General features: G+C 40.9%; 1 protein-coding gene across 1 annotated transcript; it reads left to right on the top strand.

The window, feature by feature from the left end:
- Positions 1–523: 523 nt before the first annotated feature.
- nlk1 (nemo-like kinase, type 1) lies at positions 524–13,419 on the top strand. The gene is made up of 11 exons (XM_088341140.1): positions 524–2,090; positions 3,207–3,336; positions 3,396–3,451; positions 4,236–4,342; positions 4,422–4,507; positions 4,798–5,007; positions 7,241–7,342; positions 7,508–7,594; positions 7,666–7,864; positions 9,735–9,828; positions 10,396–13,419. Exons 1-11 carry the CDS (start codon positions 1,780–1,782, stop codon positions 10,442–10,444), a joined length of 1,431 nt encoding a protein of 476 aa, XP_088197266.1. The 5' UTR covers positions 524–1,779; the 3' UTR covers positions 10,445–13,419.
- The last annotated feature ends 2,147 nt before the right edge of the window (positions 13,420–15,566 follow it).

Below are 15,566 nucleotides of genomic sequence, written 5' to 3' on the forward strand. Positions count from 1 at the left end.
GGGAAAAAAGAGAGGAAAATGAAGGAAAATTAAAGAGAAAAAGAGAGGTTAGACAGGGAATCATAGAGTTAAATAGAGAGAAAGAGAGTGGGAGACGAAGAGAGTGTTAGAAATGTGTGTGAGAGAGAGAGAGACAGACAGACAGACAGACAGACAGACAGACAGAGAGAGAGAGAGAGAGAGAGAGAGAGAGAGAGAGAGTAAAGGAGGGAAACGGAAAGGAACAATAGAGAAAGGGAGAGAGGGACAGTAAGGGAGAGGGACAAGAGCGAACGGGAGAAAGAGAGAGAAAAAATGAGAGGGGATGAAATAGAAAGAGAGAAAGCAAAACAAAAAGAAACAGTGAGAAATAGAGAAGAGAGAGAGAGAGAGAGAGAGAGAGAGAGAGAGAGAGAGAGAGAGAGAGAGAGAGAGAGAGAGAGAGAGAGAGAGAGAGAGAGAGAGAGAGAGAGAGAGAGAGAGAGAGAGAGAGAGAGTGTTGGGGAGCCGGCTTCCGTTGCTTAATTTAAAGAGCCTGCATGACGAGTCCTTTCGTTCGCAAACGATACATCACTACTCGCCACTCGCTAGCTAAGCAGCAAGAAAAAAAAACGATGTCTGCGTAGGACTACATGCTATCACAACTGCTGCCGCCGGGACTTCTTTATTTCCCCTGACGGACATTTTCGGATAGTTTGTCGGAAATTTCAAAGGACATTCTTACGTTGGACGCTTCCTCGATGTCGAGCTTGGCGAGAGGGGACAAGCTAGCCGCGGGCTAGCTGCTCTATTGGCTAACAACATCATCGTCCATAAACTCATTTCTGCTTTTTCGTCTTCATTTCAATCGGACGCGTGTTGTTTCGTGTGCATCGAGTGACTTTCGTTTGCTCGTTTAGTTCAAAGCAATTCGCGTCGGATCAATTTTTATTTATTTGTATTATGTTTTGCCTGGTATATATAGGTCAGATTGTCGCCTTGAGATGTGGGTCATCACCGCATAGTTGGGCAGCTGGAGAGAACATGGCTAAGTGCTAACTCCTAGCTTAGTTTTTATTTTGATTTTATACATCGTTTTTGCTTCATTGTGACTTTTCTTATTATTAGGCGTTAAACACTCTTAATTTCTCACATTTTGAAAGTAATTAAAAACAGTTTTGAGTGAGTTCGCGCCGTACTAGTTTCATAGCAAGACTGTTAACCGAGTAAGCTGTGCCATCGCAGTGTTTAAACTTAAAGTAAGCGAAGTAAATGTTCGCTCTTTTTTAACACTGTACAATGTTTGCTTTATAACGTTTTTGCCCTACTCGTGTCTTACTAAATGTTAATTAACAACGTGGAAGTTCAGCTTGTACTTTGAAATTGTTGTTTCATCATAATGAGTAACATAGATAAGTGTCTGTCTTTAATCAACACAGCTACATGCTGTCTTTTGTTGTTTTTTAGGTCATACGATCTAAATTAACGTTTTTCTCCTTAGGCTGAATGACTATTTGCTTGCTTTAAGTACAAAGGCACACCATCATCACGTTTCCGTTTCTAGTGTAGTTAAATAGTCGATACACAAGTAATTTCACACCCATACTACTTTCAAGCTTAACATCCGTTTGTATTTTTTCGCTCCATAATTGTTCACTATTTTTTTTTATGTAGTCCAATGCACTTTTACCTTCCTTTTTCTTGGACTAATGCAAGAGTGTCGACTGTGGAGCCTTGGCAAAGGTTTTGGGTCATGAGCATCTTGCAGCTATAGCCCCACTGCATTTAGCTCGCCAGTAAGGTGCAAGGGCAGCTTTGAGGATGGCCTTCCACGGTGCAGGCCGACAGGCGATTTGTGGAGACCTGTTTTCTGGTTCAGATTTAGCCCACAAGTACTTTTACGTGAACTCTTCTTGCGGGGCCCCCTCGGCTGCTCTCAGTGCCACCCCGTGTGTCAACAGGCCCCCAGCTGCTCCTACTGGGACCCCTCGCCACCCCACAGCCCTGGGAGGTGGTGTCGGCGGGGGAGCTGCTGTCCCGCAGCCTTATAGCAATTCGGCCAGTGAGGTGCCCAGCCCGGCTGAGATGGAGCCCGATCGGCCCATTGGATATGGAGCCTTTGGTGTGGTCTGGTAAGGATCAATTAATTACCTCAATGTTTACAGACATTTGTTTTGTGTTAGGGCTTGCCCATGGTGGGTATATATTGAAGTATCTTTATCAGACAGACAAAACGAAAAAGCCTAAAGTAGTTTTGGCATCACCTGCTTTAGTATTCATCCCACCATCAATCTCAAAGGAAGGTTTCAAGAGGCAGAAATGTCACTGACAAATTTGGCATGGTTTTTTAATAAGTAAATTGAGTGCTTTCAGAAACTATAATAAGCAGAAACATGAAAATATATAGTGAAGTTGACAATAATAAACTTAAAGGTGTGGTGTGTCATTTGAGGTGTCCTTAAAAGTTTGAAAGTAGAATATTTCCTCTATAAGTATGTGTTAATCTAATTTCAAAGAGCCATTATAGGAACAATAAACACTGAAGACCTTCATCTTTATTTTATCAGAGACGGTCGGGACACGAAACACATTATGAACCAGGAAAAGGGGAGGTGTAGAGGATGGTGTAAAGTGATTTAATGCTTGTCATCACATTTTTTAGTTAGTGTAGCTTGAAAATGGGAAAAGTAAGAAAAAGCCTCTTTGAATTACAATCCAAAAGCTAACCCAACCCACCAACCCCTAAAAATAAAGTTTATTTGAGGTCTTCTAAGAATCCTACATAGTTGATGATGATTTAAAGTAGAAGATGGCTTCAATGAGTAGAACATTTCCAAATTTCGGACATAAACTTTAAAAATAAAATTAAGTGCAATTAAAGTCAAGTCATGTTTTTTTGTTTAGCCCTTAATCAGAAGGAGTCTCAAAGGAATGCACACCAATACCAAATGGGAAAATGTCTCTGTAAAATTTGCCAAAAGGCACAACTTATTTTCATGTCAATTGGTTTGGACTCCAGCACCCCTGTGACCCTGGTGAGGACAAGTGGTGCAGAAAATGGATGGATGAATTAAACTGAATGCAGCAGTGTTTTACCAAACAATTATAAATTGTTAACATTTACTACAGTCCTTTTTTTTCTATAGTCATTTATTTTGACTGAGGCGTTTTTTTTTCCATTTTGTAAACAAACTATCACTACAATCATAACTTTCTCGCAAGAGTTTACATTCATTATCATGTGGCAGGTCTGTGACGGACCCTCGAGACGGTCGCAAAGTGGCGTTGAAGAAGATGCCAAACGTCTTCCAGAACTTGGTGTCATGCAAGCGTGTCTTCCGGGAGCTCCGCATGCTGTGCTTCTTCAAACATGACAATGTAATAAATCGGCTTTGGCATGGTGCAGTCAGACACGACTGATGATTGTTGCTCTTCAGGTGCTGTCGGCGCTGGATATTTTACAGCCACCACAGATAGACTGCTTTGAGGAAATGTATCCTTGCTTGTTCATAATCCTTTTATTTAATACATTGTTGTCAATCAACCATTTCTTTTTGTTGGGTTGATTTTTGGATAGAACATCAAGGGAAGAAGTAAAAAAAAATGCAACTGTACTGTATCGTTGTCACAGTTACTGAAGCATTTATCGTAAACTTTATAAAGAAAACATTACTGTACTTTGCATTCATTAGCTTGGATTTAATGGGTTGCGTCGTTTGAGGTGTCCTTAAGTTGAAAGTTAAATATTTTCTTTAATAAGTATGTGTTAACAATGCTCATATGAGTTCAAAGAGCGCTTTCTTTTTCCCGTGCCGCGTCTATCAGCTTTTATTTGAGTTTTATCAGAGGTGTTCTTTGTGGTGGTAGTAGCAATAGCTATCCCCTATCCCCGATAAGGGATAGCCAGAAAGTGATTACATACTCGTACTCGCAGAATTTGTATTTCTTTTGTCGGTGTAGCATGAAAATGGTGCAAGTAAGAAACGGTCTGCTTCTAGTAGTGTCTAAACACCAACTCAAACCCTGAAAGCGTCTTAGAAATGCACAGACTTGCTCGCGTATCATGGATGTGGGGCTGCCTGAGGCTATGATCATGACTTCAAGCCCGGAGATGGCGACAGAGAGTAACAAAATTCCCAAATGTCCTACAACTTCCCTAAAGTGGGTAATTTTTGAATGAGGACGAATCTTAAAAAAAAAGGAAATTCTTATCAATTCAATGTGAACATTTTGATGGCATTTCCCAGCAGCACATTGCTCCTTGACAGCTAGTGCAGCTACGTGATCACAGAACTGATGCAGAGCGACCTTCACAAGGTCATTGTGTCCCCTCAGCCTCTCACCACTGACCACATCAAGGTCTTCCTCTATCAGATCTTGCGAGGTGAGCCTCCACTAAAATCAACTGCCCTGCCACCTCCAGTTATTGGGGTGACACTTACTGACATGTCTTCAATGCGTAGGCCTCAAGTATCTCCACTCTGCTGGGATTCTACATCGCGACATCAAACCTGGAAATCTTCTGGTCAACAGCAACTGCCTGCTCAAGGTTTACTTATTCGTACAGTGTTTGACTTTCAGGAATTGAGCAATTTATTTTCTTCCGTCAATTTGCTGACCTTAATGTTGTTTTAGTGTTGAGAAAATTGTAGAGATTTCGGTCACTTTCAGGTATATGTTCTGTTAACAGTGTTGATTTGGGATTTTTTTTTTTGGCTCAAAATGTTTGAGAATAAAATGGCATGTTTTTTTTAATCACGTGAATAATCCAACCCAATTTATACTTTCTACTCTGGATTCATCTATTAGCCATGACACTCTCTTCTTTGTCCCGTTCAGATATGTGATTTTGGGCTGGCACGCGTGGAGGAGCCAGACCCGTCTCGTCACATGACCCAGGAGGTGGTGACGCAGTACTATCGAGCACCCGAGGTACTCATGGGCTGCCGCCATTACGGCTCGGCCATTGACGTATGGTCGGTCGGTTGTATCTTTGCCGAGCTCCTGGGCCGTCGCATCCTCTTCCAGGCGCAGAGCCCCATCCAGCAGGTGAGCCTAACTGCTCTTGATGGTCAGAATTTAGCTGCTTCATATGATCTGACTAATGCTGAGTTTTATAGAAAAAGAAGCAAAAGAAAATACCGTATTTACAATCCAATTAAAAACACCCAAAAAACCCAAATAACAAAGTATACGTATTGAGAACATGCTCGCTGTAATCTTTCTTTTTTTTTTTTTTTTTTTTAATGAAATAAAAGCACAATACTTAGGCAGCGGATCATATCTAACAAGAGTATCTTGCCAAAAATATATCCTGCTCCATCTACCAAAGCACATAAGGCAGCCGTTTTTTTTTCTTTTATCAGATGGAGGTCGCAGCACCATCGTTCATGACTATAAATCAGATTTTTAGTATAGACCTTACTATATCAATAATCTATGGACAATGCCTGGTATCCAATTATTTTTAAGTCATTCTCAGGCTTAACGGAAGTGTGATAAATCGCTAAATTTGGCGTCCTTTGCAATGAAGTTATACAGAAAATATGTGACTAGACTCAGTGAATTTCTCCGCAACAAATGTGTGGGATTACCGAAAGCTGAAGAATGCCTGCAGATTGCTTGAGAAGTTTGAAAAAGTACAAGAAAAGTGAAACGAATTTGTGTTAATAATTCTGGCTAAAATGGTGAAAAGAGAGTGTAAGATTCCATAGATTAACAGTAAAATTTAGTAACATTGAGAGACTGTTGAGTTTTAGGTTTGCTTTGGTGAACCATGAACATATTACTGTGTGGCAGGCGATCACTTTACCAGTATTGCCACTGAGGGATGTAACTACCATTAATTTTTTATAGCAAGTGTCTTAATCGAGACCAAGGTGTAACTATGAGACATTTGTATAAATTGAATTGGCTATATTGTCATAAAAATGTGGTGAAACATTGTATGCAACACGCTTAGAAATGGCACTGCAGGGTAATCATGTACAGTAATAAACACTTAAGAGAAAAATAGAATAAAAGATAAGACTGCCAGGATAAATAGGCAAAAATAATTACAACGCAGTCCAGCCTAAATTATATTAGTGCAAAGACAGAAAAAGGGCATTGTAACAATAGTGCCATTAAAAGTAGAGCAATAAGAAAAAAGGCAGCGACCGAAATTCCCAAATAAGATATACATTTTCACAGTTCTGCACGCTTGTTCAGGGTGCTGGTAGCCCTGAAGAAGAGAATGTCCCTGAGCCTGTTTGTCCTTGTTTTAAGGGATCTGTAGTGCCTAGCAGGTGCCAAAAGTATGTAGTGCACATTTTTTGATGTCTTCTACTTTTGTCCATTATTGGCATAAGCTTGTAAATAATGTTTGGCTCCAGTAAATTGGGAAAGACCATGTGGAAACATATTGGCCTGGAGAGGGATGAGCGCCACCAGGCGATACTTGCCCAAAACACACCATATGAAATGGTGCCCTATGACACTAGTGGTTAAAGGAAACCACCAACCAACTTATTTATTGATTGATAGTCAATGCTAGTAAAATAATAATAAAAGTAGAAATGCCTTTTAAAAAGGGTTTCTAAATGTCATTTTTGCCAAAATCAATAATTATTAAGGACATCTCAAAAGCAGACCTTTGGATAGTTTCTCTTTTTGGATTGACGAGAGCTCTTTGCTGTTGCTGTCAGTTTTAAATAGTATATTTGTTTATATGGGACACAGGCTCTGGTATTAGTCTTATTTTATAAATTTTATAAAATCATGTAACGTCACTCAGTGAATTTAAATGCACTGAAAAATTAGCTTTTTGTCTGGAGAGCGGGTTCGTCAGTTTTGCTCAGTTTTGTCTTAAAATATATGTTTCGGCTTTCTCAAAATAAAGAAAAATATATATATTTTGCTTTTATGGCTTTTTGCGTCAAAAAGGTTCCCAACCCATGTACTAGACACAATCTCGTTAAGACGTCAAGTCACTTCCACCTCGACAAATGAAAAGTGGCCGGGGAAATTGATTACAAATGTGTTGTTTTTCAACTAATTTGTTGAACACTTTTTGCAATTTTGCAACCGTTTTTCTGTTTGGATTGATTGATGGATCCATATAGTCCTAAATTTGAAACGCTAATCTGGAAAAGCTTATTTTGAAGCATTTCAAAATGTAGTTAGGGGCTCACTACATTTTGAAATGCTGACCTGGGCTTAAACTCTTCTTTTCCAAAGCTTATAAGTGTCTTGAAAGCTTATTTTGGTCGTCTAACTTGAGCTTGATGTGCGGTATCTTCAGCTGGACTTGATAACCGACCTGCTGGGAACGCCGCCTATATCCGCACTTACATCGGCCTGTGAGGGCGCCAGAGCTCACATCTTGCGGGGACCCCACAAACCCGTACGTCACCCTCAAGACTGTCAACTGTTTTCCTGTCTTGCTGCAGCAAATTCCTTACATTTTGTTATCCTAGCTCATGAGTGTGTTTGTGTGAATGGGTTTGCGTGTGCTCTCTCATCTTTGTGCATATGGTGTTTGTATGTGTGGGCGCATTTGTGTTTGCAGCCGTCGCTGTCGGTGTTGTACATGTTATCGGACGGCGCCACCCACGAGGCTGTGCACCTGCTGTGTCGCATGCTAGTTTTTGACCCGGTGAGTTGAGGACATCTTCTCCCGTCTGTCACATGTGTGTCCGCCCACTATGTTTGACTATGTTTGTACAGGCCAAGCGCATCTCCGGCGGCGATGCTCTGTCGCATCCGTATTTAGATGAGGGCCGTCTGCGTTACCACACGTGCATGTGCCAGTGCTGCTACTCTGTGCCCAGCGGGCGCGTCTACACCCGAGACTTTGAACCAGCCGCTGAGCGTCCCTTTAGCCACAGCTATGAGAACAGCCTGCTTTCTGTGTGGCAGGGAAAAGGTATGACTCCTAATCCCTCACATCTTTCAGTTCTTTTGTTAAGAAAATTCTTGGTGTATGTTGGGAAATTTCAAAAGCCTCTGCTTTGAAATACTCAAATTACCATATTTCATAAGGCACACCCAAATTGGCCTGAAATTTGAACGTGCCCCTTATAATCCGATGCGCCTTTTATGCCAACAATATTGAAAGTGTGTTATCATATTTGTGCAATTAATCCATCCATCCATTATCTACACCTCTTAAACTCAGTAGGGTCCCATAGTGCATTATTTTTATTGTTTCATAGATTTGATCAAATAAAACCCAGTGAAATAAAATGTGCTGAGGAATTAGCTTTGTCTGAAGAGCGAGTTTGGCGGTTTTGTGTAATTTTGTATTAGAATACATGTTGTGGCACTTTTGAAAATGTTTTTGAAATAGTTTTATCTTTTATGGCTCTTTGGGTCAAAATGGTTCCTGACCCCTGCTCTAGACCACTAGGGATACAGACAACACATGAAAAGGAATTTTGTATAATCTCATTGTCACACTATTTTTAGTCATGTTGCTAACAATGTTTGAATGTCGTTTCACTTTTTCTCAGCCCAAACAAAGTATCGTAAGTGAGATACGTCTTGAATGTGTTTATTTTAGTCATTCAGGATGACCAAATTACTTCCCACAATGCTTTTCTCATTCAGTTCTGAATCTCGTGCGCTTCATAAAGACTTGGCGAGTTGGCTGTACCACGAATTGGTTTAATGTCTGACGATATTCTTGCGGCCCCACCCAATAATCATTATCAATATAGTACAGTCACTAAAAACGGTGTTATGATGTATTTTAATGTGTCGCCTGTATCCCTAGTGATCTAGTGGAAAGCATCCGGCTTGTTCCACACCGCAATCTGTTTCATTGTAGTTGCATCCAATGTAATGCAGTTGTGATTGGTGATATATTCTGACTGATCAGTCAATGCAAATACGGCACTTTTTGTATTTTACGTGTAACTCTAGCCATTACAGTACTTTTACTTCCATGCGCCCTATACTGTGGGAAATACAGTAAAATAAGTCAGGACACATTTGTTTGTATAACCCTAAAACACAAAATCATCTCAAAGGGCTCATAAGCTCAGAGTTGATAGATGACAATACCCCCAGATTTTCAACACACACGGGCCAAGGAAATTATTCAAGAACTGATGATTTGAGATTTTGGATGTTGAGTGGGCACAAATTTGCAGCGTATAATAAATTGTTAAAAAAATATTGTTAACTGGAATTGTCCGAATAAGGATGGTGATGCTTTTGGGGTTAAATTCCCGACCTGGCCTGGCAAGTTCATGCAGAAGGCTCCGCAGCACGATAGTGTTTGTGTGCTACTCTTCCTATTTCTGGTCTGCTGACTCAGATTCAATATAGACAGCATCCAAGCTTAGTAGGTTTCATACAATTTTTTTTTTGATCAGCCATGAATGAAGCAGCAAAACAAGAATAGGAGAACAAGAAGAAAAATAGGAAAGGAAACTCATACAATGCAATCATCCATCAGAAGCTAAAATATACAATAAATCTTGGATCAAATGTACCAATGAGGTAGCAATTCGAGCTTGCGGGCTCCTGGTCCTTGGGGTCCCAAGGGGGCCAGCATTTTGTGAGCTGGAGTTCTGAGTAGGAACTTGTAGCACTACTGAATCAAATAAGATCGGAAGGAGCCAAATCATGCAAACCTTTGTATGTACAGTACTGCAAGTTATGGTAACAAAATCTCAAAGTTACATCTTATATGCTCAGGAAACTAACAGATCATCTGAAATCAGAGTAACATGGTAAAACTTTGTCTCTGTCAAAAAAGGGAAAACATTTTAAAATGTTCTCCTTCTCAGAGCTGATCCATCGCTTCATCACGGAACACCAGCAAGGCAAAAGAGTGCCCCTGTGCATCAACCCTCAAAGCGCCGCCTTCAAAACCTTCATCAGGTCTGTGTCAAGCTCATACATCCTCTCAATCGTGAACACCTCCATATTCCCCATGACCCACTTCTTTGCTCTTGAAACTGGCTATTATTGTATTGATCACATATGACAAACGGAGTTCCAAAACGGATTCGTAAATACAGAGTTTTCCCTTTGCACACATCAGATTAATTTGGCAGCTTTTATCTTAAAACAAGTCATTACGTTAACACCCCCCCCCCCCCCCAATTCTAACACCTTAATGTTTATTGCCAAGCAGGGAGGTAAGTCATAATTATACCGCTGACCTCCCAGTCTCTGAGCCAACACTTTGCCTAAAGGCCACTGAGATTATATTTGTTAATTTTATTCAGCTCCTTTTGAAGAGGTAAACCTCTAAAACCGGCAGAGCTGCTGTCCTCTGGTCCCGGATTTCTGCATGCGTTGTATTGATGAATTCGATTAATACAAGCGTTATCATTTGCATTTCCAACCTAAAACAAAAGCGGTTATTAGTTGTCTGTATAGTACTCAATCGTTAGCAATGTGAACGGGCATTAACTGTCTAACTTGTCACTTTGACATTCTCAGGTCCACGGCCTGGCACTCCTCCAAGGTGTCCCGCAAGGAGGAGAGATGAGCATCCTTAACCTCCACTTCCTTTTCCCCTCGCCGCCTCACCCAACCTCAATGTCCACTTGTCCCGCACGTGAAAAAAAGGCAAGGGCGGATACACGCTCTGTTTACAGTGGCAGCGGCACAGGTGCTGATGACCGAAAGGAAAAAAATAGCTTCTGCTGCTGAAAAGGATTAAAAAGGTTTAGTGAGTAGAAATGTTTGATCTTTGTTGGCTTTAGCATTCCACACACTCCATGTAGCAGAGTGTTGTGTAGCGCCCATTCCTGGTGTCCACACGCTCCTCGTGCACCACAGCAGAGCATGCTGGGAAATCTTTCAACCTTCATTCCTATATCGTCTTTTGTTTCTAGAATAGAAATTTGATGTGTGTTCACTTGAGATACGTTTGTGCGTCTGTGCGTGTTCTGTTAAGTTATTGCGTAATAGGTTTGGCTGCCGTGCGAATGCCTCACCTACACCCGCATCATTCCACCTTCCACGCTCAACTCACTTGGCTCACTGCTGGTTATACTTTTTTAGCACTTCCTTCAAATCTGGATAGCTTCTTGAGCATTTGTAACTGATCCTCAAAGTCCATTTACTAGTACACTCTGTCCTTTGAACTGAACACAAAAACGTTTTTTAAAACGAAAGGGTATTCGAAAGATCATCAAAGGATAAATATCCGCATTTTTCACGATTTTTTTAAATGGAGTATGGTCAGAGGTGGGGCAGAATACAGAGTACCTGTTAAATTTCTACAGGATATTCTATTCATTAATATTATATTAAAAAATACAAAAACAAATGAAGAGACAACTGAATAGAGTAAAACAATGATTACAATAATTGATGATGATTCATCATTGCTACCTACAATGGACGCTCAGTCCTGCAAGTTTTTTTCAAGCATAAAATGCGGTTCCGCATCCATTTTTGCTGGTGCGATCTGTCGAAAAATGGAATTTATTAGTGTGCAATTCAGATTCAGATTTACTTTATTGTCATTCGTATACACGTGTATACAGAACGAAATGTCGATACATCTGACCCGCACAGTTACTTTGAACGTCAGCCGGGATAGATAAGATTAACCATGTCTTCGTCAGAATTTTAGCGCAGCAGTTCGTCATCTCGCGGTTCGATGCCACTTCCAGTTGTTAAATGGTCCAGTTTATTGTCCAGAGAGCGAACGTTGGAGAATGGATGGGAGAGGCGTTTAGCCTTTAGCCTAGCTGTTAGCCCGGCCCGACAACCTTGCTTCCTCGTCCGGCGGTCACGCCGCTGTCTTGCCACTCTGCTTCGCTGCTTTGTAGGCCGCTGGGTCTTGTTGACATAGCAGTCCGTGGCTAATAAACACTCCCGAGTGGTCGTAGCACCGAGCGCTTGATGTCTGGATGATCGCATATCCAGCAAAAAAAACTGCGATCGTATCTTAATCTGCAGTTCGAGCCGACTTTGTGCGCCGTCAAAACTGAGTCAAAGACTGGGTCTTATGGCCGACGTGTAAAAAACTGTTGCGAGCCGATGCAGCCGCAGCCGAACAGGGGCGCCGCCATGATGAAAATCAATGATAGTAAATGCCATTTCACCAAACAAATGCTCAAACGGCTGCCCACATGTAAGCAAATGTTAGAAAAGCTTTAATAAGTCCCTTAAGCGATTTAGAAATGTGATTAGGTTTGTATCCATCCAGTTTTTTTTTTGCTTTAAAGGAGACTCAAATGGTACGATGACACCTCGGTGGTGCGTTTAAGGACTTGTGAAGTCATCGCTTCTGCGGTTCCTTCCCCACTGCAGGAACTTTGGCCAGGAGTTTTATTGTGATCTCAGGAAGTATAAAACCCTACAAGCATGCTCAACCAGTGCCAACCCTTCACCTTCCAGTTCTTCCTCACTCCCAGTTTGCCAGGGTATGACAAAATTCACTTTTGTGTGACACTTGCATGCTTTTATATATTGCGCACCTGCTGACTCCTTTCACATTTGAGCAGCGTTGACGAAAACAAAAGGTCATTAGTAATCCATCACTAATGTTTTTATTTCCCTACATACAGGAGTGATTTCCTAAATGGCCCAAAAAGTTAATCAGGAACTAAGTGTTCAAAACAATGTCATTCAAACTGTCAAGTGATCATTATAAAAAATCCGTTTTGCTAAATAACATCAGACATGACACGGTACCAAACAAATTATTGTCAAAAGAAATGTAATGCGTGTGATTTGCTCAATTGTGGCCACAAAATATATTGTTAGAAGTTATGATTTTATCAAACATATTTTTGGGGGGGTGGGGCTCTTCTGGGACACAAAAGGTGGCTTTTATAATTAGTTAATCAATTGTAAAACCCATCTCAATATTTGACAAAATCCAAATTATTTTCCAACACCATTTGTGGCTCCAATATTTTTGAGATGGGTACATTTGTAACAAGGAAATGTGAAGTTTCGTAACAAATACTCATTTTCGACCTAAATTAAGGAGATGCGCATGACCTCGGAAATTGTTAAGAGGTCCTGTTTTAATGTGTGACTCTGCAGATGACATTACCAGTATTATCATTTGTTACACCGTGCTTGGTTTTGTGACCACAATTGGCTTTTTTGTGGTCACATATTTGCTTTTATTACATACATTGTATGAAGTTTGCGGCCATAATTGAACGAATGTGCCCCCAATCATGTCTGGCTGCTTACTTTTTAAGCAATTATTAAGTGTATTCTTAGCTAGTTAGTGAAGGTTTATTGACGGAAGGCATTGTGAGTCGCCGATTAACATTTGTGAAAAACGTTTTGGTTTTGCCGGCCCCCGATCACTACGTTGTGTGACTCGCTAGGCTATCGCCGTTATTTGAACAATTGGCCGGGTTTTGCTGGTGGTGTTTAAATATGACAGTCATGTTTAAAAAGTGATTAGCTGACTTGTTTTTCTTGTTTTGACAAATACTTGAAATAATGTAGAGAGTGATGATGAATAAAAATGACACTGGAATAATACACTTTGTACCTTTTATGAACTCATCCTTTCTGGAGGGGAGGGGATGCAGATAACTTGTAGTGAGCTGTAATCAAGCTACCACGCTGCTCCTACTATTGGAAAGCCCACAGTGTTGGTAATTGTTTGTTTTTTTTGTTTTGTCTATCTTTTATATTTCCAAGTAGATTTATCTGTGTATTCTCTTACTCTGGGAAGAAGCTTAATGAAATCTATCCCTTACATTCTCGTGTTTATGGCTGACAAGGATGTGTGTATTTTTCTGACTCCCATAATTGTTAGCTTTGAACTTTAGGGATTCAAACGTGAAGTTTTGATACTTCTACAATTGCTTAAATCACCAAGTTGTATCACTGATGGCAACTGTAATTTCTTAAAGAGGTGTGATTTTTATATTTACAGTGATCGTAAGAAGTATTCGATCCCCTGCTGATTTTTTTGTTTTGCCCACTAATGAAGACATGACCATTCTATTCCATTAATGATAGATGAATGTTAACATGGAGGGACAAAACATTTTTTTAAAATCCAGAAAATGGTTTCAAACAATATATTTTAATTCATTCCTTCATTATTTAGGATAAATAAGTATTAGAGCGCTATATAAATGCAGGCCATTTACCATATCCCGCTAGCCAAAAGCACTTGGTAACAAAGCCTTTGTTTGCAAGCACAGTAGTCGGACGTTTGTGGTAGTGAACCACAAGGTTGGCACATATGCTAGTGGTTTTTTTTGGCCCACTATACTTTGCAGATACTCTCTAAATCGTTAAAGGTGGTGGGTGGGCTGTCGCTTGCCGACTCAGTCCTTCAGCTCCATCCATAGATTTTCAATTGGACTGAGGACTGGAGACTGGCTGGGCCACTCCATGATTTTAATGTGCTTTTTCTTGAGCCATTCCTTGGTTGCCTTTGCCGTATGCTTCTGGTCATTGTCATGTCTAAAGGCCCAACTACGGCCCATTTTCAGTTTTCTGAAAGAGGGGAGGATGTTGTCCTACTGAACTGCGCGGTACATGGCTTCATCCATCTTCCCACTGTTATCGTGAAGTATCCCTGTGTCTTTGGCAGAGAAGCAGCAGCTCAGGAGGTAGAGCGATCGTTTTAGGATTAAGGGATCCCAGTTAGAATCCCGGCTTGTCCGTGTTACATGTCGCAGTGTCCTTGGGTAAGACACTGAACCCCCAATACCCCCAATAAGTAGGTTAGCACCTTACATGGCTGCACAGATCACGGCCGCTATTGGGAAATGTGAAGCACACTGTAAAGTGCTTTGGGAAGTCATTAACTTGAAAAGCGCTATATAAATGCAGATCATTTCATTTCAGAAACACCCCGAAAACATGGGGTCTCCACCTCTATGCTTGACAGTGGTACCGGTGTTCTCGGGGTTATTAACCGCATTTTTCCTCCTGCACACATGACTGGTGGAGTTTAGACCAAATAGTTCGATTTTAATCTCATCTGACCACATAAACTCCTAATCACCTTTTGCATCTTTGCAATGATCATTGGCAGTTTAGGCGAGCTGCGACATGTACCCACCTCTCGGGCAATGAAGAATTTGAATCAATTGCGGCACAAAGTCTTACCGATTGTCTCCCTGGCACCTGTGGTCCTAGCTGCCTTGACATCATTCTCCAATTCCTGTTGGGTGGTTGCATGACAACTTCCCTCAGTTCTCATGATCATTGCCAACTCAAGAGAAATTTTACTTTGAACCCCAGACTGAAGCTGAAACTTTAATCCCTAGTATCTTGCTATTGTTTTTATTGCCCATTCCGGATTTGTAGAGGTCAACAATCCTGTCTCAGAGGTCCCGAGTCGTGATGGGCAAAACAAAGCGTGGCTTTCAAGCTTGTTTCGAGTATGAGTAGGCGTGACAAATGAAGCCCAGCTCGAAACATGTGTGGGTGACGTGGTATCACGTGATTGGGAAAATGGAGCTTCGTATTCGGCTGAGCTTGTCGAGCAGATTTGGTCACTAGACGAGGCCCGTTTTACTACTTACAGCAGTTCAGTTTAATGTTACTTTCAGAAGATACAACTAATCAACTCATGCAATAGTTATTCAGTCTTGATTCTAGTCCTGATTGTTTGAGCGCGCATTTAGATTCAGAAGAATTGTATGAAACAAGGAAATCCATCC

This window comes from Urocampus carinirostris, chromosome 1 (genome assembly GCF_059441175.1).
Source record: "Urocampus carinirostris isolate Australia breed hairy pipefish chromosome 1, RoL_Ucar_1.0, whole genome shotgun sequence".
Classification (NCBI taxonomy): domain Eukaryota; kingdom Metazoa; phylum Chordata; class Actinopteri; order Syngnathiformes; family Syngnathidae; genus Urocampus; species Urocampus carinirostris.